The 25,116-nt window shown below is 30.6% G+C and overlaps 1 protein-coding gene across 2 annotated transcripts in view; it reads left to right on the top strand.

Moving 5' to 3' along the window:
- The window catches only part of Cwc22 (CWC22 spliceosome associated protein homolog), a 65,114-nt gene that overhangs the window by 29,222 nt on the left and 10,776 nt on the right, over positions 1-25,116 (top strand). For both annotated transcript variants that reach the window (XM_047547268.1, XM_047547269.1), the window contains exons 5-14: positions 829-1,071; positions 4,066-4,194; positions 7,678-7,846; positions 8,187-8,240; positions 10,659-10,794; positions 10,880-11,086; positions 11,178-11,240; positions 15,047-15,148; positions 16,472-16,553; positions 22,478-22,538. In XM_047547268.1, the coding sequence (XP_047403224.1) occupies positions 829-1,071; positions 4,066-4,194; positions 7,678-7,846; positions 8,187-8,240; positions 10,659-10,794; positions 10,880-11,086; positions 11,178-11,240; positions 15,047-15,148; positions 16,472-16,553; positions 22,478-22,538 (1,246 nt within the window). The remainder of the gene's footprint in view (positions 1-828; positions 1,072-4,065; positions 4,195-7,677; positions 7,847-8,186; positions 8,241-10,658; positions 10,795-10,879; positions 11,087-11,177; positions 11,241-15,046; positions 15,149-16,471; positions 16,554-22,477; positions 22,539-25,116) is intronic.

Here is a 25,116-nt window from a genome sequence, read left to right as displayed (position 1 = left end):
TCCGAGTCTCTCAATGCCTCCCCTTCTTAACTCCTGGGTTGTGGAGCGACCGGAGGTGCAGTCTCCCTCTAGGCCGCCATCTTGGATCGCCCCCTCCTGTTAGTTCTTGATGGTTTCAGAGAACAATAGCAATTGATTGTTTTTTAAGTATTGAAGGGAAGAATAATTTTGGTTAGAAAAGCATTTTTTTCCTTACATTATTTCAGACAACCAGGTACTTCTGAGATTTCAAATTCTGTAAAGGAGCATTTTCAAATATTACATTTTTTCTTAGCAGTCTTACAATTAAATATGCCATTATTGAAAATAAACTTTTTTTCTTTATCCAGTTTGTCATATATACCATAGGCCAGATTGTGGTCTTAAAAAACTATTTATTTCATGTTACTTTCTCACTCAGAAGCTTTTCATGATTCCCCTTCACTTCCAATATAAATAACTTAAAATCTTGGTTGTCTTTAAGGTTTCATAGGCTGACTCAAACTCATCTTTCCAACGACTATTGTACATGATTCTTTATTGTTTCCTGATCTTCCCATTCTAGCTTTAATACCCATGCTCAGTTATTCAGTTATTATTTCCTCTTGTACTAGGTGCAGGATGCCATCCTCCCTCTTTCTGTCCTTCTTCCCCACTCACTTGCAGTCTGAATACTATGATGCCTTTGAAACCCTAATCTAAGTTACATTTTCTCTGTGAAACACTACCTCATCATCCTAAACCACTTTTCCTGTTATGAATATGTGGGGCCCACTTGTAATCTCACATTTGGTTTGCATTTCATTGTATTTTATAGTGTCTTTTCTCCTTTAAAAAAAAATATTACAGAAGCAGGGATCGAGAAAAACGCAGAGAGAGAGAAAGAGATATGGATCGGAAAAGGTCCCGAAAATCTCCATCTCCTGGGAGAAGAAGCCCAGAACCATCAGGAACCCAGAGTTCTGCTCAGGATGAACCTACTGCAAAGAAGAAGAAAGATGAGTTGGATCCTCTTCTCACTAGAACTGGTGGAGCATATATTCCTCCTGCAAAGCTTAGAATGATGCAAGAACAGATTACAGATAAGAACAGGTATATTGAGGTACTAGGCCTGCCAGGCAGTGATAAATTGAAAATTTAATCGATCATGATCTCATTAACCTTGGCTTTTGAAACTCTGCATTAGTGCACAGTGATAGAGATCTCATTTTAGAGACATCTTTTCTTCTTTACTCCATAGTCTGGACAAGAGCATTATATATGATTTACCTGGATATTAATTAGTTACTTCATTTTTTAATGAATTAATTTAAAATTTTGAGGAAAAGTTATTCATCTTTTATTTTAGTATTTTCAAATTATGGTTGGTTACATTTTTTGTAGATAATCAAGAATACTGCTGATGTTTTTGATCTAAAAAGAATCTTTCAAGTTGTACTAAATCAGGAGTCAGCAAACCTATAAAAGGCCAGACAGCAAATATTTTAGATTGTGGGTCATTCTGTCTTGGTTGCAGCTACTTAACATCATTATAGTATGAAAACAGTCTTAGGTAATGTGTAAACAAATGAATGTAGGCATGTTCTAATAAAGCTTTATTTACAAAAAACAGTGGATAGCATTTTTGACTTGGGGGTGTAGATTGCTAAACACTCTATAAATATATGAAGATGTCAGTTTTGTCCTTTTCTTGCTTTTATTTAGACTATAATATCTTAGACTACTTCTCTGCTATTTAAAGGTAAACAAACAAAATTGATATGTGAACATTTATACTAAAACACCCCTCCCTTTTCAAAGTAATTGAAATGGTGAAAAGCTTTTTAGCAAAGTGCAGCTAAGTTTTTAAGACTTTTTTCACCAGTAGAATGAGATGGTCATCACTGGAGAAGTATGGTCTCAGAGTGAAGTGATGACTCAGTTGCCAGGAAGTTAATAAAAAGATTAGGTTAGAAGGCAGCTACACTTTTAAGAAAGACTGATTCAAGGTGATCCAAGAAGGAATGTTCCTAGACCTTTTCATGGGTGTTTCAATGACAACTTGTAAAATGAGAACCTTGGATAAATAAAATATGAAGTATTTCAATTAGCTTGAAATAGAAATATCACATAAAATAAACAATTAAGATTATTAAATAAATTAAAACCATTTAGAACTAGAGAGAAGTATTAAATGACATTTAATTCTAACTAATAAATTCCTCTTTATGTGCCACATTCTAGGCATGGTTGCCATATTTGGACCATTGTATGAGGAGGAATTTGGGGATGGCTTATTAGTGGGAACTTCATGATTAACTAGGCATTTTCCTCTTGCAGAAGTGGCAGTATTAGTGAAAAGTATTCTTTCTCCTGTTCAGTCCAATGAACTTTATCATAATTGTAAAGGACTAGAAACATCGTTGTTAATCTAAGTACAGTAGGCAGGGGAGAATCAGCAATATATGCTGATTAAGAAGATTCCTGGAAGATACTTTTATATACAGTCAAAGTCTGTTCAGGCTGGAAAGGGTACAATGAGAATTAGATATCTGTAAGAGAAGTCTGTAGTCTTTTCAGTAGATAATTGGACAAATTGAAGGCTTCCTACTTAGGAAGTATAATTACACTTGATATAGTTTTTCAGTCAATTTAATGGGAGAGGTTGTGATTATATGCCAGCAGTGTCTTATTGATTAGGCTTGTTGTTGAGCCATAGGTCTTGTTTCTCTAGAAATAGGGCATAACAAAGGGTTGGACAGTGGGAATACTCCACCTTGGGAGCAAGTAGTTGAGGGTGAATGTAGAGAACTTAGAAACAATAATAAAACTAACTGCAAGTCAATCTGTCTTATAGCCTCACCATCTACTGATAATATTAAAAGTCACAGATTAAATATTCATGCTTATTAGGCACCATTTTTGACCCTCTTTCGTATACTACTGTAAGCAGAAATTAACCTGCAGAATTTCAAATCATCCATGGATAGAATTCAGGCAATTGATCCATCAATATGAATGGAAAAGAGTTATATTTTATTGTTACTAATCTCACTAAAAGTTAACATTTCTTTCTGTAGGAATGTAGGCCACAGACTACAGTATTAACAGTCCATTGCAGATATCTTATAATATTGTTTATGGCTATGCTACTTGAAAATACAGTTGTCATTTGGCCTACTGCCACTTCTTGTTACTGAATGTGTTAAGGAACTCATAGGTTACTATATCAAACTTATATTCTTTGTGTTTTGAAGACTATATTTCAAAATTATTTGTAATTCTGAATTTCTAGAAAACTATTGACTTCACAAGACTTCCAGAGAGCTGTGTGGAAGGAAAAAGATTAAGACTTTCTGTAGCTAGAATCAAATTCCAGAAAAATAGTTATAAAATCTGTAGAATTTTTAGTTTTAAAAGTTAAGATATTATAAATTTAGTTCAATCTAAAGAAATCCTTGAGGCTAAATAATTGACTGAAAGTCTATAGCCATGCACCGTTCAGCTGGTATAGCTGTAGGACTACTACCTCAACAGATGTGGTCTTTAACATCCTTAGAATAGTGTTTCAGCCTCTGTTCCATGTGACTTTCCCTTTTACTGTAGTTATTACCATTTCTTTAAATTAAAACATTTAATTTTATTGTCTCATGCTTTTATGGGAAGAATCATACTAAAATTTCCTTTTTGTGGTCTCTGGGTTCTTATTGTGGTTTCAAATTTTTTTAAGTTGCATTTATTTTTAAAGTTTTCCACAAAAGATGAGTTTATGTGAAGCAATATAATAAAAAAAAAAAGGATGTTATCAAATTTAACTAAAAAATAGTTTAAGTTACAACATAAATAGACATAAGAACAAAATATCCTTACATATTTTTACATAATCTTACCGTGTATGGTTTATACTATTATATGTATAATAAAGCAAATATGATTTAATATAATCTGTTTATTCCTATGAGCATCATGTATTTTACTATACTTTAGACTCATTTTGTGAAAATAGTGTTAAAAATAAAGGAATGCTAAGTAACTTTTGTTTTTATTATAGCCTGTTACTATTACAGTTTTTGACAAAGTTTTAATTTTTATTAAAATTTTTTTTAGCTTAGCATATCAGAGGATGAGCTGGGAGGCCCTAAAGAAGTCAATCAATGGTCTTATCAACAAAGTCAACATTTCCAATATAAGTATTATTATTCAAGAGCTTCTCCAGGAAAATATAGTTAGAGGAAGGTAAGTTAGTCATTTTATTTGTAGTATTTCATAGTAATTTTCCAAAAGAACATAATATCTGTATGAGTAATAATCATTGATGCATTATGCTAACTCATTTTAAAGGTAATTGAAAATATTTAATTAAAATAACAGTTCTTGCTGAACATGGATGGTGGTGAATGCCAACAATCCCAGTGGCTCAAGAGGCTAGGCGGCAGAATTGCAAGTTCAAGACCAGCCTCAGCAATTTAATGAGACCCTGTCTTAAAATAAAAAAATAAAATAAAATAAAAAGGACTGGGGATGTGGCTCAATTGTTAAGCACCCCTGGGTTCAATCCCCAGTACCCCCCCTCCCCCAAAAAAAAAACAACTGTAGACTGCTAAAAAATACTTGTTCCTCACTGGTAAGATTTTATGGAGTTTTTTCTTTTTTGAGGAGCTTTTACATCATGTGATTTCTGCACAAATATTTGTTTACTGAATGTCTCCAATAATTTAAATCCATGAGGAATATTGAATATTATGACATACTACATCAAAACAGTTTAATTTATGTTTTTTTTTTTTTTTTAGTCAACAGGTAGAAATGGTATGTATTTGTCATGAATAGCAATGTTTTAATGTATACATATATACATTGTGGAATGGCTAAGTCAGCCTATTTAATATTTGTTAGTTACTTATTTTGTGGTTAGGATATCTAAAATCTACTATTAGTAATTTGCAATTTTATTATATATATATATTGTTATTAACTATAGTCACCTTAATATATAATACATCTCTTGAACTTATGCCTTCTGTCTGATCAAAATTTTGTGTATGTTCATCTCCTTGATCCTTCTGCCCCTAGTCTCTGGAAACCATCATTTTATTCTGTTTCTATGAATGTCACTTTTTTAGATTTCACATATAAGTGAGCTCATATGATATTTGTCCTTCTGTGCCTGACTTCTTTTTCTTTTCATAATTTCCTCTAGATTCATCCATGTTGTCAAAATGACAGGATTTCTTTCTTTTCAATACTGAATATTATTCCATTGTGTGTGTGTGTGTGTGTGTGTGTGTGTGTATACACACCATCCTTTCCTTGTGTATTTATCAATAGACATCTTGGATATTGTAAATGCTGCCACGAATGTGGGAGTACAGATGTGTCTTTGATAGAATTTTCATATCCTTTGTAGTGGGGAATGCTGAATCATATGGTAGTTCTCTTTTTAATTTTTTGGGAGAACCTCCATACATTTTTGTGGTTAAACCTAATTTACATTCCTGTTAACAATGTACAAGAATTCTCTCTTCTCTACATCCTTGGCAACACTTATCTTTTGTCTTTCTTAGAACAGCCATTCCAGTAGATATCAGGTTAATCTCATTGTATTCTTAATTTTCATTTCTCTGATGATAGGTGTTATAGAGCACTTTGTCATTTATCTTTTGGCCATTTGTATGTTTTCTCTTGAGAGTGTCTCTTTAGGTCCTTTGTCCCATTTTTAAAATTGAGTTGTATGCTTTCTTATGATTAATTTGATTTCCTTATATATTTTGGATATTAGTCCCTGATCAGTTGTATGGTTTTCAGATATATTCCCACATTCTGTAGGTTGTCTCTTGACTTTGTTGATTATTTTCCTTGCTGTGTAGAAGGTTCAGATTGATGCAGTTTTATTTGTCTATTTTCGCTTTCGTTACCTGAGCTTTGGAGGTCTTATCAGGAAAAGTCATCACCCAGAGTAGTGCCATGGAGCTTTTCCCCAGGAGTATTACCAATTTTGGTCTTATATTTAAGTCTTTACGTCATTTTGAGTTGGTTTTTCTTTAATGTTTTTTAAGACTTAGATCTATTTTTATACTTATGCACTTAAATATTTAATTTTACCGGCTTCATCTGCCAAGAGATCATCTTTTCCCTATCATGCATTTTGGCACCTTTGTCAAAAATTCTTTGACTGTAAATGTGTGTTGTTCAGAGCTCACTGTTCTGTGATCTGTGTGTCTGTTTATTCCAGTACCATGCTATTCTGATTACTATAGCTTTGTAGTAGTTTTTATTATTGGGTAGTGACATCTCTGACTTTGTTGTTTTGCTAAAGATTTCTGGCTACTTGAAGTCTTTTGTGGTTCCATATGAATGTTTAGATTTCTTTTTTCTATTTCTGTGAAAAATGTCATTGGAATTTTGATAGGAGTTGCATTAAATTTATAGGTTGCTTTGGGAAGTGGAAGCACTTCACAACATTGATTCTTTCAATTCATGAACATGGACTATTTTTCAATTTATTTCATCTTCCATTGCTTTCAGCAGTGATATGTAGGTTCACTAAAGATATTTCACTTCCTTGGTTAAATTTATTCCTAGGATTTTTTTTTTTTTTTGGTAGCTATTATATTTGGGATTGTTTTCTTAATTTCTTTTTGAATAGTTCATTGTTAACATATAGAAATGCTGAAAGGTTTTATATGTTGGTTTTGTGTCCTTCAACTTTACTAAATTTATTTATTCTAACACATTTTGGTGGAGCTCTTCCCATCTTAGAAAATAAGCAGACTTAAGTTATATGGATTGCTTAAGATCTTTATAGATTTGCAAGCTGGGTTTTTTATTTTTATTTTTTTAGCATTTTTTTTTTAAGTTGTCAGGGGCCCTTTTTTCTATTTATATGAGGTTCTGAGAATTGAACCCAGTGCTTCACACAGCTAGGCAAGCTCTCTACCAGTGAGCCACAATCCCAGCCCTATCATATTGATTCAGTTGTGATATATAAACCTGCTAACAAGTAAGACATTTTTTTCCCTAACTTTTGGCATAATTGTCTTTATTGTACTAAAAATAATTTCAGTTAGCCCACTTTGTATCTTTTCCATTCCTCCTCAAAGGCACATAAAAACATGCCCATTTCAGAATGAGTTTCATGCAGGTAGCTTTTATTATACTGTCATTGTTTTAGAATTAATCTTGCAGTGCATTTATTGTGATTTATTGTGTCTTTATCTTTTATAGCAGTATACCAAATCTTCATTTTTATTCCACTAAATTAGACTTAGATTTTAAACAACCCAAATTTGTTTTTAATCACAGAATTATTTTGCATAAATTAGGAACCCACATTGGAAACTTTATATTACATAAACTTTGTACTTTTTACACAGATTTTTTTATCCTCACTTTTTTGAAAATGTTAAATTTTTTTTAACTTTATAATTCTCAAATTGATGATTTATATATATAAAACAAATGCAGGAAAAGAGGAATTATATTTAGAAAGGAATTTTTGAGAAAAGTTGCAGTAAAATCTCATAAGAATACAAATTCAAGTTTGTTTTCTCAAAAGCATTTTCTATTAATTAGATTCATTTTCTAGGTAAAGCAGTGATTTAACTTTTAGGATTTAGCTTTTAGGATTATTTACAAAAGAACAATATTACTGAATGTTAAATATTTGTTTCCTAATTAATTGATTTTTTTCATTACTCATTTTTATTCTTTTTTAAACAGAGGACTGCTGTCCAGATCTGTTTTGCAAGCCCAGAGTGCTTCTCCAATCTTCACCCATGTTTATGCAGCATTGGTGGCAATAATCAACTCAAAATTTCCACAAATTGGAGAATTAATCCTCAAGAGGTTGATTCTTAATTTTCGAAAAGGCTATAGAAGAAATGATAAGGTATATATGAATGACTTTTAAGTAGACTGTCACGTAGGATAGGCCAATAAACTAGTATCAACAAAAGTAAAGAATGCCAATTTCTGCATAGGAGTGCTTTTTAAAGTTCATATTTCATGAGAACTTTTTTGGTTCTAGTAAATATTCCTGACCACTAATTATGAATCACCAAAATGATGACTTATAACTATATAACTAGTAATGGCAGTGTTTCACATATATTACTTTCATATAAAAATTATCCTTGTGTGTTACATATCTTGAGTGTCTTTACTAGAATTTATAGATAAATGAAAATTGGGTTTTATGGATTAATTTTGTGCCTATTTTCACTTTTCAGCAACTTTGTCTGACTGCTTCAAAATTTGTGGCACATCTTATTAACCAAAATGTGGTGAGTAATTATCTTCAAAACATGTTCATTTTTAGTGGCATTAGACCATAGTCTTGATGCCAGTGATACATCTGTTTTTGTTTTGATTTATAGTCCTTCAGATAAATATCTTGGATGATATTTTAATTTCAAAACTTCAATAAATGCATCTAATATTCTTTAATATAAAAAGGAATCATTATACTTTTAACTATTTTGTCAAATTGATCTCACTTAATACTATACATGTTTATTTGACTGCAAATTACTTTTTAAAAGAATTAATTTAGTCCTTTTCTAAAACAATAAAGTTGGTTATCTCCTCCTCTTTCTTTGTGCCTGGTGTTCATGAAAACCCAATAAGTATCTGAAACTCTACAGAAAACTTTATACCCTGCAGCAACTACATAGATGTAGTCATATATTTTTAGTTAGTTTATAAAATATAGGAGAATAAATAATTTTAATGTTTTGAAATGCAGATCATTTTATTTTCTTCTCTCTCTGTACCTGCTGTTAATGAGCACCTAATAAATATCAAATATTCTGTAAAATCTCTATTCCCTATAAATACATAAGTATTTTTAAAACATAGTTAATAAAAGATAGACCAAATAATTTTAACCTGTTTAAATACAAATAATTTTATTTTGTTTTTCAGTTTCAGTGTTCATTTTGTTTTCATCCACTATTTGATAGCTTCAATTTAGCTTCTTTTTATCCTTGAAAAATGATAAAATTGTTCTTGTTCATACTCAAAGGTTTCCCTCATATCTATATTCTTTTACTTTGTAGAAGATGAAGAATTTTGAAGTCACGCTTTTTCCCTTTTTTATTTTCATTTAAAATTTTTTATTATAATCATTGACACACTAATTGTACAAATTAATGGACTTCATGATGGCATTTCCGTACATGTATATTGATCATTTCCACCCTTTCCTCTAGCCTCCTGTTACCCATTCCTGGTCATTAATAGTCTCTCTTCTACTTTCAGATCTTTTTTTTTCCCTCCAATTTCCATGTGTGAGTGAAAATATACAATGCTTGTCTTCCTGTATCTGACTTATTTTATTTAACATGATGTCCTGTATTTCCATCCACATTGTCTTTCAAATGACAGGATTTTATTCTCCCATATGGCTGAATAATATTCCATTTTGTATATCTGTCATATTTTCTTGGTCCTTTTATTTGTCAATGGTTACCTATACTGATTCCATACATTGGCTATTGTGAATAGTGCCCATGGTTAATTTTATTTCTCTAACATTATTTCTTACCTACCACTGTTCGTTCTTTGAAATCTTTTAGATGTTAACCTAATTGCTTGTTATATTGTTACATGATAACTTGCTGCTTAAAACCATGGAAACTTAATTTTATATATCTATAACTGCAGAGATGTGTTTCTGTTTTTGAATGTGTACTACACTTACATTGGAATTTTTGGCATTGCCACAGAATTCAAAATATTTAGAGCATTAAGTATTTTGCATCTTCCCACCTAGACTCAGGGGAATATTTTCTTATCATTGATGTGACATTGTTTGACCCTGCTCCTCCCCTTCCCCCACAAAGCCAGATGTATTTTTGATGTTGTGCACAGTGTGAAGAGGATATTCTTCTGAGCTGAGACTTAATCTTATTCCTTCCCCATCTCAAAAAAGTGTCTGACTTATAAATGCATATAGATGGCATTTCAAACATTCTTTCTGGTTCATTTTCTTTCATAGCAAAATTCTCAGTAGCATTTTATACTCTTCCTCGCATTATTTACAAATATTAATTTTTGAACATGGCCCATGTAATAGTGTAATTTAAAAAAAAGAGGGAGTATTCAAAATGGTTATTGTGTGTACCAGAAAACATTAAGATAATTTGTGGTAAAATTAGTATTCATGTAACTTGAGAACTATTTACTATTTAAGTTATTCATTGAATGTATTGAGAAATTAATAAAAAGAGTTCTGGTCCTAGAGAAAGGTATTATAACAAAAATACAGTTTCATAAATGCTGATTATGAAAAATTATTTCATTAAAAATTAAGACATGAGGACTGGGGATATAACTCAGTTGGCAGAGTGCTTGCCTCTCAAGCACAAGGCCCTGGGTTTAATCCTCAGCCCTGCAAAAGCAAAGAAAAAAAAAAAAATTTAATTTTTTTTCACTTACAGTTTGAGTTTATGGCATTTTATATACAGAATGCTAGAAAGACTATTCTGCTAGAGTTAGATAGTTGTATTCAATATAATAAGTTAAAATTTTGGAACAGTCATCTATAATTTCTAAAAGGTAAATAAAGTGATAGAAAAATTGTATCATGTTTAATATAATCATTGCTGAGACACATTTACCTGTTTTTTAAAATTATTTTTTATACTTGGTGAATATATAGAAAGCATTTTTTTCTCCTATACATCTGCATTCTTTTTAAGGCACATGAGGTTTTATGCTTAGAGATGCTCACTTTGCTTCTGGAAAGACCAACAGATGATAGTGTTGAAGTAGCCATTGGTTTTCTCAAAGAATGTGGCCTCAAATTAACACAAGTTTCACCACGAGGCATCAATGGTAAGTGCATATTCTTGGTTTGTATATTCTTGTATTTTTTTTTTTTTAAGTATACTACTTGATTATTCTTTCTGTGTAAATTTAGCTATCTTTGAACGCCTTCGAAACATTCTGCATGAATCTGAAATTGACAAAAGAGTTCAATATATGATTGAAGTGATGTTTGCCGTACGGAAGGATGGATTCAAGGATCATCCTATTATCCTGGATGGACTTGACTTGGTTGAAGAAGATGATCAGTTCACCCATATGCTTCCTTTGGAGGATGACTATAATCCAGAAGATGTTCTTAGTAAGTCTGGTGTTTGGGTGATGGGAAGTAAGGCACCCAAGAAAAATAAATGTAGAAAATAAACACTTAACTTTTCATTTATTTTTTTAAGATGTTTTCAAGATGGATCCTAATTTTATGGAAAATGAAGACAAGTACAGAGCTATTAAGAAGGGTATGTAAAATTTTATAAAATAATTTATTTAGTTCAGATAATAGAAGAAACTTAGGTAGTTATATAATTCTGGTAGAAAAAATATTTATAGATCACTGATCTTCATCCCATGAAATCTCTGCTCTTGTGAAGCAATTCTCTTCACTGATTTTTCTTTATAGTATTTGCTCATATTATTACTTAATTCTGAATCATCTGTTTCCTTGTCTCTTCTTACACTCTTTATCAATTCTTAAGTCTCACCCCTCTTAAGAAATATTCATAGATTACCAGTGACCTTTATTTAACCTCTGTCAATTATAGTCTGTACTCACCAGTTTGATATGCAGTTAATTGGTATACTTTATTATAAGTACTATACTTTATCTCATCTTGAGTGCAGGTTTGATGTCCTTCTGATAAAATTAAGTCTGAGATTGGTACCTAATAAGTTGATGGTTATTGTTATTTGTATATCATTAGTATATTGTAAGCATTAAATCTGAACAGATTTTGGGTTGTTTTTTGTCTTTGACATTACTAGCCAAATGACCTGAAACCAGTTACTTGTTTGACAGAAGCATAAATGTTACTCATTTGTGGAAGGATAAATGAAATGTTTTTGTGTGCGTTTTGTGACCACAGAAGTAGTACACAGAAAATGATAGCTGTGTTACTGTTTTTATTTTTTTATTTGCATTATTATTTTTTCCTAAAGCTAATACCCACGTCTACTTATGTAATAGTTTCATGGGTTTATTTCCCTTCTGTTGTGAGTTTTACATGAGAAGAACTTAGTGCTCTGGGAAGCTCTTGAGAGAGCAGAGACATAGAACTCTCTCTTTGCCTGTATTCTATGCTATAGTCATGCTTAAAATTGGAAGGTGAAAGTATAAATAGCCTTCCGTTTCTATGCAGTATCCTAAAAATCTGGTCCAATAATCAGGTCTCTACTTAGATGCTAATTTCTTGAGAGCTTTTCACTGCCACTGGCCAGATTCCTTTTTCTGTTATTAGTTTCCAAACATGGAGTACTTGATAACCCATTGAGCCTTCTTTTTTTGTGAACTTCTCCTGTAGTCTCCCTAAGAGGTGCCAAATGTTTGTTTGTTTTCTGTAACTGTTTACTTACACTGATTTTTCTGTTTTTTAAACTTGGAAATTCTCTATTTTGTTAGGGTGTAGGCAGTTGGCCAATGCTCAGAAAGGTAGTGGTTTTCATTTATTACAGCAGTTCTCAAATTCTTTGATCTCAATATCCCTTAGCAATATTGAAAAATATTGATTCCAAAGAGGTTCCTTTTATATGTTATATTTACCATTATTTATTTTATTAGAAATTAAACCTCAAAATAGAATATTCTTTTCAAAATAATAGCAAAACTAGTACATTTTAGCATAAGTTACTTATTTTTATAAAAATTATTATTTCATAAGAGTAATTCTGTGAGATAATGGAATATTTTATGTATGTTTTGCCAAATTTAGTATCTGGCCTAATAGGAATCTAAAATAGTATCAATGAATTTTCATACTCTGTTACATTACATTACATTGGTATGTCGCTAAGCCAGGTCTCTAAGCCAGGAATGATTTTGTAACATGTTGCATTGGTCATTTGGAAAATATTGATTTACTGAGTTATGATCATCTTCGAAATGTTAACACATTAAAATTATCAAAATCAAATTAACATTAATTAATATAATATCAAGAAATCACATTAATATTATTGTTTACCTCAGTGGAGAATTCCAATTATTGGGAAGTGGTCAAACTCGGAGGGATGGATATAGGTTTTCCAAAAATCAAATTTTCTCTTAAAATTTTGAATTTTATCATGGTGACAAGTATTGTTAGTTGTTTTCCTTGAAGCAACAGTGTCATTTTATTTACATTTATGAAAATGATAGCCAAATACTTAACAACTATAGATTGTTGGCCATTTCTTTGAAGAAAAGCTGGAAAAAGGAAAGGAGCTAATTCATGTTGCAACTCAAGCAGTCACGTCTTTGTTTATCTGAGATCACCATTACCACTGTGCATCTGGCTTTAACAAAAGTGTTATATGTATTAACTTCATATTTTGTTGCTTGCATAATGACAAAGACCTATCCTCAAGGACTGAGATTTAATAAATTTAATGTTTTACTTGTTCATCAAAGACATTATGTTTTTAAATAAAACAGGCTTTTTTTTCCCCCTACTACAAGTGTGTCTGTAAAGAATGCATTGATGGTTGGTATAGTTTGGTGCCTTGATTTGCTCTTAGCTTACAGCAGTTTTAAACATAGTTCTTTTGAACATCTTTGCAGGTATCAGCACAGTGAAGGGGAAGGTAATATCTTGGTATTATGAGGATATTTGACCTCCCAGACCACCTGAAAGGTCTCAGCAACCCCCTAGAGACTCAGACCATTCTTGAAACACTGCTTTATTCATTTAATGAAATCCAATTGCCATTGCTTAAGTGCTTTCAGTAAGTAAATTCTGAAGTAGAGAGATGAGAAGAGGATGATGTCAATGATTAGAAAATTCATTTGACCTTCATTCTTCTGTAAATGTTCTAGAGCTGGCATAAAAAAAATGACCACAGCAGGAAGTGAGCACAGCTTTAGTAATTAGCACCTTAGAGTGACCCAGGTGTACTTGTGTTTTAGATTTTACAGCATTTGGGAAAACAGCAGGAGTGCCTGTCTTCATACTATTGAATATTAAATAGTTTCTTCTTTTTAAAGTCTGCCTGAGCTGTGTTGCATAAATAACTAGACAGTTCAGATTATTTCTTAAAGTGACATTTGTTAGAAATATTCTTGAAACTTAGATAAGGGCTGAATGACACCTCCACGTTTTTGTAAAGTGATTTGTTCCTGATGGTGTAGAGTTCTCTGCTAACATTAAATATGTGGTTTCTGGTTTATATTGCTTAGTTAAATAAAAAGAAAGTAGAATTTTTCTAAAACTGTGAGTAGACTCCAAAATTGTATTAAAAGATCTCTGATTTTAATAGAAATATTTCATTTCATTAAAATGAAATATTTCTATTTGTAAAATCTTGATCAGGCTAATAGCACTGTTAGGCAAAATATAAATTTTAGTATTTGTCATTTGTTTACTATTTACATTGATTGATTTTAGTCTCTTATAAACAATTTTCATTCAGTTTTAAATATGAGCTGTATACAAGAAGTTATAATACAATGATTGTCTTACTAATTTTCTTAAAGGCTTTTAAACTCCAGTTTTAGTTTTACACATAAATCTTTGGAATGATTGTAATATTCAATTTAATAATTATATACTTTAATAAAGATCTCATTATCATTTATTAAAAGTGAGCAGGAAATTATGCAATTATTTCCTCTACCTTTTCTTTCCAAGTGCTTTCTTACCTTAAATTCTTGATTTCTATATCTAGCATTCTTTTTTCATAAAATATCTAGCATTTCATTTTTCATAAGACTGTCCTTTTGTTGGTGATGAGATATTTTGACTTCCTTATGCTAGTTTCCATTCCTAATTTTTTTCAGTGTTGCTGTACATTTGAAAACCTTCATGTATTTTTCTTTGTTTTTTTCCATCTCTTCCTTGATTTATGGCCACTTTTTAATATAACAGAAGAATAATACATGTGATACTCTCTAGTCAAATCAGTTGCAGTGCTTTCTAACCACTAGGACATTGTCACAGTCTTATGTGATCATCTTTGTTGGCTGGTAAACTTAAAACACTAATGGGTTTCTGTGAACTTAGACTTATTTTCTTAGAATGAGATATGTGTATATCACTTGCTCATTTTTTTTTTCTTAACCTTATTGGTCTTATAGAAATTCTTGATGAAGGAGATAGTGATTCAAACACAGACCAAGATGCTGAAAGTAGTGAAGAGGAGGAAGAAGAAGAGGAAGAAGGAGAAGAAGATGAGGAAGGTAAAGGTGTAGCATAGTTAAATAATAGTGCAGAATACTCTAAAATTAAATTAATTCTAATGTAATACTCTAAAACAATGATTCTCAATCTGTTGAGGGGGTTGGGAGGGATGCTACTGTATCTAGTGGGTGAAGACTAGGAATACTGTTAAATAAGTTTTAAGTCACAGGATTGCCCCTCACTACAAAGTATTAATAATACAGCCTCAAATGCCAGTATTGCCAAGATTGAGAAATCATGCTCTGAAAGGAAATTCATGTTTTTAACATTAGCATAATTTTAATTTTGCATTTTATGCCTTTGATGATATTATAAACCATAAAAAAGATATATTCATGTGGAGTGCATGTGATTTATATAACCCTGGCAAGAATGTGACAGATGTGAATGACTAGATATTTGCTATTCATTTTGGCAAAATAAAGTGGGGAGGCCAAAAGCTATATTTGTACAGAAGCAGGCATGATGTTCTTCCTCTTCATCTTTGATTACATCATTTCATAGAAAAATAAGTGGGAACTTTACTTTGGTTAGATCTGTTAATATTTATCAGAACATATGTGTAAACTGGTCTTTATTTACAGGCATTACTTATTTGAAAATATTAAAACTGTCTTTTTCTTTTAGGGTATAACATTTTAGTTCTGTCTTGCAGTGTAATTGCTGTTCAGTAACATTTTATAAAAATAGATTTAATTTTTCCAGCATTCTCTTTTTTTAAATCATCTAACTATTCATGTACTATATTTTACCTTAAAGTTTCTTTGTTTCATATGGAAAGTCTGTCCAAATAACAACAAATATGCATGAGGAAAATTTTCATGCATTAAATAGGGGACAGTTTCGACAAATACACATATTTATATTGGATCCATCCATCCATCCATCCTGTCAGGATTGCAAAGCATTTTCTTAAAATGAATGTCTCCCTGTAAGTTGGAGGTTTCCAAATTATCAAAATTTATATTTATTTATATATATATATTTTATAACTATAAATATTTTACTAAGCAACAGCATGAGTGCAGTCTTCTGTAGTATCTAAATGAACAGGCGACTCAGAAACAAAAAGAGTTTTCCTGACTTGGTTCTGGACTTTAAGCTAACAAAATGATGTGACAAAAGACTTAAGTATTATTACCTTTAATTGAGTAAATACTGACTTACACAGTAGAAAAGGTAGTTATTTTTATTATAATTATTATTTTATTATTATGAAAGGCTCTAAGTAGATTTATGGAAAAATATTATATCAAGATATATTTTTATTTCTTCTCATTTATTTTTCTAGTTTTGCCATTGTTGTGTTTAATTTCTTTCAGGACAGAAAGTGACTATCCATGACAAGACAGAAATTAATCTAGTCTCATTTCGTCGTACAATATATCTTGCTATTCAGTCGAGGTAAGGTGATAATTGCTCAGGTTATCCTTTTTAATTAATTTATTAAAATTTTGTTACCGTAGGTGGTGATGGTGGTGATCAAAGAGATCAGGGATTGTTCAGAATCTGATAACAGAAAACTAGAGAACATTTCAGCATTCTCAGAACCTCTATCCTACACCCATGTTTGTGGACCTGTAACTTTTGACTCTTTCCTTTAAGAGTGAATTCTCTTTATTTACATGGAAGGTCTAATTAGGTCACATATTAGAATTTTTAAACAATGTCACTTCTTATAGTTAAATATCACTTATAAAAACCTGAAAACAACTCTGTTAAAAACTAACACAGTATTTAATTTTGTAATGGGAACTTAGTGTTGTTTTGTTTTGTTTTCTCTAGTTTGGTTTTTAATTCTGGTTCTAAGCAGAGAAGCTCTGTTTTGATAACTTTGGAATATTGATGCAAGTAGAAATGAATATAAATGGAAATAGGAATTAGACTTGGGAAGGTTTTAAGGATCCTTTGAAGTAATATTAAGGAAGAACTACAGTGAGGTCATGAAGACAAAACTTGTTTCCTTTAAAGACTGTGATTTTGGTTTTGAAGATAAATAAGTAAGAATGTTAAATGTTAGTGCATCTGTCAGGTCGTATGCAAAATCAACCTGTTGATTTAGTGGGCAATATTTACATTTTACACTGGAGGAAGTATGTTTTCTCAGTTTTGTTTTGTTGGTAGGTTTTGTATATTTCCATCTAGTATGATGTAATAGTAATAATGATTCATAAGTAGGAGTCATCTTGTTTTCAGTCTGTCTGAAAACTTTTTGGCTTTAGATGCATTTTCAAATGTTTAACAGCAGAACATGGGTTAGAAATTATTTTGGTGTGTTCCTACCTGTTTCTTTGCCTTTTACATGAAAAACTATAAAGTATCATTTTCCAATAAAATAAAGTAGAAGATAAGAAATTTTTTGTTATAGGTAAATAGTCTTAAATAGAGTTTGACCTTTCATTTCTGTGTTCTTTAGAAATCTAATAGTAATCAGATGTGGGCAGCAGGTTCACTGTTTAAATATAGCTTTCAACTTTTACTTTGAGGAGTTACAGGTGAACTCTTTAAATAGCTATTTAAAAGAAATCTTTTTCTTTTCTTTTCTTTTTTTTGGGGGTTGTTATTGTTGTTGACCTTAAACTTGGTAATCTCCAGATCACAAAAAAGACATGAAATATTGAAGCATGAGGAAACAGGACAGTTTCTATTTCATAGTGGTACCAATCCTAGTCAATCCTACTTGTAGCAACTGTCTCTCACGTTAAGAGTCCTAGCTCCTAAATGCTGAGTTTAAAACAAAGAAAAATGTGTATAACAAAGGTTGTAGAAGAAACACAAACACTTTAATGCATCGGTATTTAAAGAACTTGGATAGGAGAGTCATCAAATAATAAAACATGGTTAAAATGTTATCAAATATCTAGACAAGGAAGTGCTGTTAACAATGATTCAATTTTGATGACTTTTGTGAGATAGACATAAACATTATTGGTGGGTAGACTATCCTTGTCATTTGACCCTGTTTCATTATTATATTTCCTAATGAAATGAATGTTGATAGAGAAATATATGTGGAATTGTTCTGAACAAAAAGAAATGGAGAAAATTAGTCTGAGATAAAGTCTAAATGTACAGTTTATGCCACATTGAAAATTAGGTTAATGATTAATTATTATAAACGTGGACACATTTGATACAGTCGTGAGAAAAAGTACACAAACTATATAGAACTGTAGTATCTCAACTAAAAAATAGGCAAGCAGAATAGAAATGATATACAGTAACTCATCACCAGTAGTTATCCTGAGGGAGTTTGGATTCTAGATTGTTTTAGTGTCTTTTTTCCCCCAACTGTTTTTTTTGTTTGTTTGTTTGTTTGTTTTTTTCTTTTCTAAAAGTCTTATGGTTATAGTTTACAAGGCTAGAAATCAAGAATAGACTATAATCATCAAGCAAGGCATGTGACTGTGAGGGTGTTTTATGCACACGATTCCCTTTCAGAAATCTTGTGAATAAAACTAAGTTCTAACAACTATGTGGTGGAGATTTCAGTTGTTAAATATCTTTTGTTGACTGATATTGTTGTGACTCCTTAAAATTATCCATTTTTACTTAACACAAAACATAAAACTACATAATTGACTTTCCTATTGAAAATAAAGTATTCCTATTCTGACTTTTAAATGACGTTCTAGTCTGATTTTATATTATTGAAGTAGTAGATAGCATCACAGGGAGATGTACTACCATGTCCCTGCCAATTTAAAAGTTTTTTAAAGTGGAAAAATCAACAAGCATTTTTAAACACAATTTGAAAACTGGTATCATATCAAGAAGACAGTAATTCAATGCTGTCTTCTTTTTTCTTTATCCTCCCCTCAATCACTATTAATTTGTATTAAACCTGGAAATCATTTTATTTAGCAACCTAAGATGAGATCTAAAATATCATGCAAATTTAATTCATTTAATAAGTATAATAGTGCAACTTCAAAACAATCTTGGGTATAGGAATTATCAAGTACTTTTATGATAAATTAAGAACTTTTTGTAGATTTTCGGTTTGGAACAATAAAATAAATAACATGAATGATTTTAGGAAGAAATCTTTGACATTAGAAAGATAATGATACTGCTGAAATTCATAGTTTCATAGAACATTTCATACTTAATATCACCTATAACAATGCAGTTAATTCTCATAACTGATAGATATGGTATATATATTTGGCTGTGTATGATTAACACACAGTACCATTTATTATATTACAGGAACCTTGCCTGCTGTACAAGTTATATTTTTCTGTACCACAATTTATTTTATTAAATCTGTGAGGTAGGCAAATGAAGTATACTGTTCTCAATTTAAAGGCTAGATTATTGAGAGGCAGGAAGAAATCTTGCTTCTACAATTAAGGGATATTACACATTCTCAACTAGGAAAGAATGCAAATAAAATTTCACTAGATACCTAGTTGGCAAATTTTCATTACTTTTGCAAAGTAAAAGACATAATGACTTAGTGCAGACACTTTTGTTATTAAATTTTTATTCCATGAATGTTAAGTATGTTAATTTGAAATAATCAGTGTTATTTTTAGAACTTATACAATTATACTCCATCAAACTTAAAAGGACAGATAAAAACAGAATCAATAAAAGATTCTTTGTCAATTTCTAAGGCTTTCACCTATGGACTTGTTTGGTGGAAATACATATATTAGGCAGAATAATTGGAATATTCTGATTAAAAATTTAGTGAAATATTTTGATATTTTATTCTCAGATATTCACAAATTTTCTGATGTACTCTATAATAGTTAAAAATCCTCCAAGTTTACTTTCTTGAAGTTAGAAGACCAGTCCAAATCATAAAAATGTCTTATCTTTATTCATTCACAAATATGTGAAAAATATGAAACTGTTATGATCTGGAGGAATCTAAGGACACATGATAACTGAATATATGATATCCTGAAGATGATCCTAGAGCAGAAAAGAGAATATAATATGAAAATTAAAGACATGTTAATAAAGTATGGAATTTAGTTAATTACAAAATTAGATAAAACTGAAAATGAACTGTCATACATACTTATTAGATAAAAGTAATAAAATTTCTTCATCACTTCTTTGACTTATTTTTCAGAAGTTTCAAGATTTTTTCTGCATAGTCATTCTTTTTTTTTTTTTAAGAACTAGGGAAGAAAATAATCACATCTTTTAAACTGTTTTGGTATGTTTTGGTATGGCTATATTATTGAAGTTTGTCAGTACTGAGTATTGTTGAGTGTTGCATGTTGCGAAATCTCTTCCCTGGAAGATTTCTCTTTTTAGTTTTCTTTTTATTCCATCACTTAGGACTATCCTGGGTTATTTGTGTTTATGAAACTCAGTAAGTAATAGAATCTAAGAAATGCAGATGAAATGTAAAACTGAATTCATAGTTGTATTTCAGTGGGTGATGATTTTATACTCCTGATCTCAAAAGAAATGGTTTTAACATTTTATAAAGGTGCAAATATATTAGCTTTATTTCTGAATCAAATTCACATTGAGTTTAATTCTCTTAGAAAAAGTATATTGAAGATGTTTTAAATTCAGTTCATATGAACACTGTATAAAAGGATATTTTTTCTTGCTAATTATTTTGTTTGTTTACTATTTTTATACTTTTTGGGGGTGTTAGAAATGTGGAAGCCCTGTGTATGGGTGTGAACTATGATAACATAAAAATGATGGCTAAGCACTAGATGTCATGCTGGCCTCCTGGTACCTCTTCCTGACAAAAATCAGGGAGAAATGAAAAAATATGAAAAATATGTAACAGAGTAAGAGAAATGTAAAACGTCCACAATATCTAAAAAAAAAAGATGGAGTTGTAGTATGGTAGAATATCATTTCCATTTCTGTGCTGAGATTTTAATGTAAGCATGAGAAACTGAACCTATATTTTTTCCTGTTTTGATTAGAATTTTTCCCAGTTTCTTCAGCTGCATACTATACATATCAAGGAACTGCTTTTCAAATTAAATGTTAATTGTGACATTTTCATTGAGTGAGAAAGAATAATGTTCATAAGTATTTCTGTGTTCAGGTCTTACTCCCAGGACTGTGTCCAGGAGCAAGTCTGGCAAAAACCTCCAAGTCTTGTTTTTCTTCATTGAAACAAGATTAAATCAATCTGTCTATAAATCCTTCTGAAATATTTATTATGTGCAAATATAAATCAGTATAGTATCCTACAGATGTTTTTACCTCCATTTATTGTTATTGATTTGTGACTGAGTATCACTGATTGTGATTATTATTATTGGGTATTTGTGACTGAGGAATGAAAATATGTTTCTTAGAAATTTTAGCTGATTGTAAATACTTGTGAAAAAGATGTTAACATTTTAAAGCTTTAGTTTATCTTTGTCCTCATTGTTAAGTGAAACCTTTTTTATCTAAGTTCTTAAATGTAGTTAGATTTATTTAACAAATGTAGAACAGAACAGCTGATTTTTTGAGAAAATCTTTAGTATTTTAAAGTATTCCTTGAGATAGAGCCAGGACCTAGTGCCCTGGGTTTGGATTACTTATATGTGTCTTCAATATTGGATTGTCAAAACAGAATAGTTAATAAATTCTTTATATGCAGTTATTATTTCCCAGTTTTTGAAAGAAAAGATTGCTAACATTGAAAAATTTACCACTGTTGTACTTAAATGACCAGTGTGCAGCTGAGGAGCATTTGATAAGCTTAATATGATTGCATAAATGAGAAAATCTTATATACTGTGTATTTTATTATTTTTTCTGCCTTAAAATGAAGAAAATGTATATGACAGAAACCATTTATCTAACTAGTTACAGCTTGAATTGGACTAATTTGGGAGAATAATAAAAATCAATGCATATTCTTTTTGCCTTTTAAAATTAATTTTATTCATATACCATAAAATTAATTGTTTTCAAGTATACAGTAGTTGTTCTAGTATATTCACAAAGTTATACAACCATCATCACTAATTCCAGAACATTTTTATCACTCCAAAACCAAATCCTATGTCCATTAGCAGTCATTCCCTAGCCCCTTAATCTTCTTTCTATGTCTATGAATTTGCCTTTTCAGACATTTTTATAAAGAGAATCACACTATATGTCGTCTTTTATGTCTGGCCCCTTCTACTTAGCATAATTCAAGGTTCCATCCATATTACATAGTATGTATTTGTGCTTCATTCCTTATAGAATTAAGAACTGTTTGTTTTATATAAACAATAAGATAATATGCAATAGCAGTTAAAAGAGTTTATTCAAAACTGTCGTAAAGTAGTATTTCTATATGAAAGAGTACTAGTTTATTGCTGTAAGCTTTTAACCTGTTACCATTTTATCTCCAGTTTAGATTTTGAAGAATGTGCTCACAAACTGCTGAAAATGGAGTTTCCTGAAAGTCAAACAGTATGTTAATATTCTTTTTTTTTTTTCCAGTAGAAAGTTTATCTTGGTTATAAAAAATCTTTAAGGCAATTAATAGACTTTATAAATTGAAATAGTAACTCAGTGCTAAATACTTATTTTTAAAATGTACATTTTCTACAATTTCACATAACTCAAAGCTCAGGAGTCCAGGGGGTGTTTCATGTATGCTACTCACTCCAGTGAATTAAACAGGATGTTTGGATGGTATATTGGAAAAATAGGAAGATTGTCCAAAAATGCCATACCTGATGTAGAATTTCTGAATTTTGCCTACAAATCAAGTTATAACTTAAATACAGTAGGAAATTTGATCCATCTTCCTTCTGAACTAATGCATTGTTTTTATAGAAATTATAAAGATCACACTGTTACATTGCTGTAGTTGGATACAGAAAAATCTTTTTTTTATCCATTAATTCATTGAACAAAAATGTATTCAGCATATACTGTTTGTCCAACACTGCAAAGTATCAGGGATGTAGGAATCCATAAAGTACATAAAGCCTGTTTTTAGCCCCAAGATACTCATTGTCTTTTTCCTTAGTGTATACTTCACTATTCAGAGTATCTGAACCCTAATGCCAAGGATAGTAAAGATCAGATTGAATAGATTATCTTGTGTTTTTTTTCCTGATTGCCTTTGCTTGTATATTGCTCTCTGCCTGTGTAGCTTTCATGTCCTTGGAACCTGAACCAAAATTTTGGTGGTTTTAATTTTTATACCTTGCTTTATAAGTAGTAGATCCAGCATAGATGCTTCAGTAAATGTTTGGGTATAGTAGGCTGTTCAGTTTCTAGCTCTTCTAGCTTTTCTTGATTATATGAGCCAAGTCACTATTAGATATAAGTTCTTTGTCTTAATGCTTTAAACATGATTCATTTTTAAAATGACTTAGTATAGAATTTTGAGCAAAATTTATTCCTTTGGAGTTAAAAAAAAATTCTTTCTTTCTTAGTTTGTTTAGCAATATATTAATAACAGGGTTCCTATTTGTACTCTGCCTTTCCTTCCATGGATATTATCCATGGAAGGAAATAAATATGTAAATTAACCCTTAAAATTATAATTGACACTGAAATTACTGTATGATCTTATTACATGATTTGAAGAATTAAGTCATAAATTTTATTACTATTAATCCACAGGGTAGTTATTCTAGAACCAACCTCAACATATTTTGAAGCATCTGAATACGTTTATTTTCAATCATTCAAAAGACTCTTAAGATGGCTATAATATTTAATTGAAATATTAAAATATTTAATTATTATAAGCCATCAGGAACAAACTCTTAATTGCATTTAGCCTATAGAAGAAAATAATTTGTTTTGCAAGTAGTACTATTAGCAAAGCTGTTAGTATATTGTTATCTTTTATTGGTGAAAAGCCTGATTAACTGCTTTATTATTGTAAAATTCAACATTGGTAGGAAAAGTTTAAAGTAAATTTTAATATATCAAGTTAACATGGCAGAATTTAGGAAAGCCTCATAAATTTTCTGAACTATGTGAAATTTTTCACAACTCATTTATAAACATTTAATTGAGTTAACTTGTGACTGATATTTTATTTTAAAAATCTAGCAATATAATGGCATTTGAAAGTAACTCCTGTGTTTTTAAAGTGAGGACTTTGAGCAAATTGTTTTGTGGCAGATTATCAGCTTCTAGAGCAGTACTGTCTAAAACATTTCATACTGTGAAGTCATTTAAATAGCCTCAATGAGCTATGGAGTACCATGCTGGGCAGCACAATTCTGTAGCATATGTTCTGTGCTACTTCAGGGTTCCCTTCCTGTCTCTTCACCCACCCTGAGACCCGCTCACCAGAGTCTCTAACACATAGATGTATACAATAAATACTTATTGACATATTTTTAGAATCTTTACAGTTTTATTTAGGTCACATCTGTGTAGTTGAATTTGACAAAATGTCAAGATTGTTAACTGAAAATATAAAAATCAGTTGAAAGGATATACATTTTATTTTCATAAGTTTGTTTTCTATTTAAAGAAAGAAAATATATTCCAGTTACTATATGTGGGAAAAAAAAGTATTTTAAACTTCATAATAAATGTTTTATGGAAAATATATTTAGACAGTTCTATAGTAGTGGTCGGAGAATGAGTTTCTTCATATGTGAAATTGCTATGATCAATACATATTTCACTAGGATTATTTCAGGAATTAATAAATGACATTTATTAATTAAAATCTTTAACTATTTCAGTAGAAATATTTGTGATGATAGTATTTTCTGATCAGGGACTTGTTCATTAGATGAACAGAATTTTCACAGAGAAGTTTTCAAGCCACTAAATAGCTGATTGGATGGGTCTATTCCAGCTATTTTGGAATGATTCCATGTGTTTATAGAGATCCATCTATAAAGATAGATCTGTATACATAGCATTTATTTTGAGGCTAAAAAATTCAGCCATAGACATATTTTTTTCTTTGTTCTTCTAAATACATGTTTCCTATATCATCCAGAGGGTCATTTAAGTTAAAATTGAAGTTGTACCCATTTGTGCTTCTGTAAAGGCTCATCATGTT

This window comes from Sciurus carolinensis, chromosome 3 (assembly GCF_902686445.1).
Source record: "Sciurus carolinensis chromosome 3, mSciCar1.2, whole genome shotgun sequence".
Taxonomy (NCBI): Eukaryota; Metazoa; Chordata; class Mammalia; order Rodentia; family Sciuridae; genus Sciurus; species Sciurus carolinensis.
This window is presented reverse-complemented; position numbering and strand designations above follow the sequence as displayed.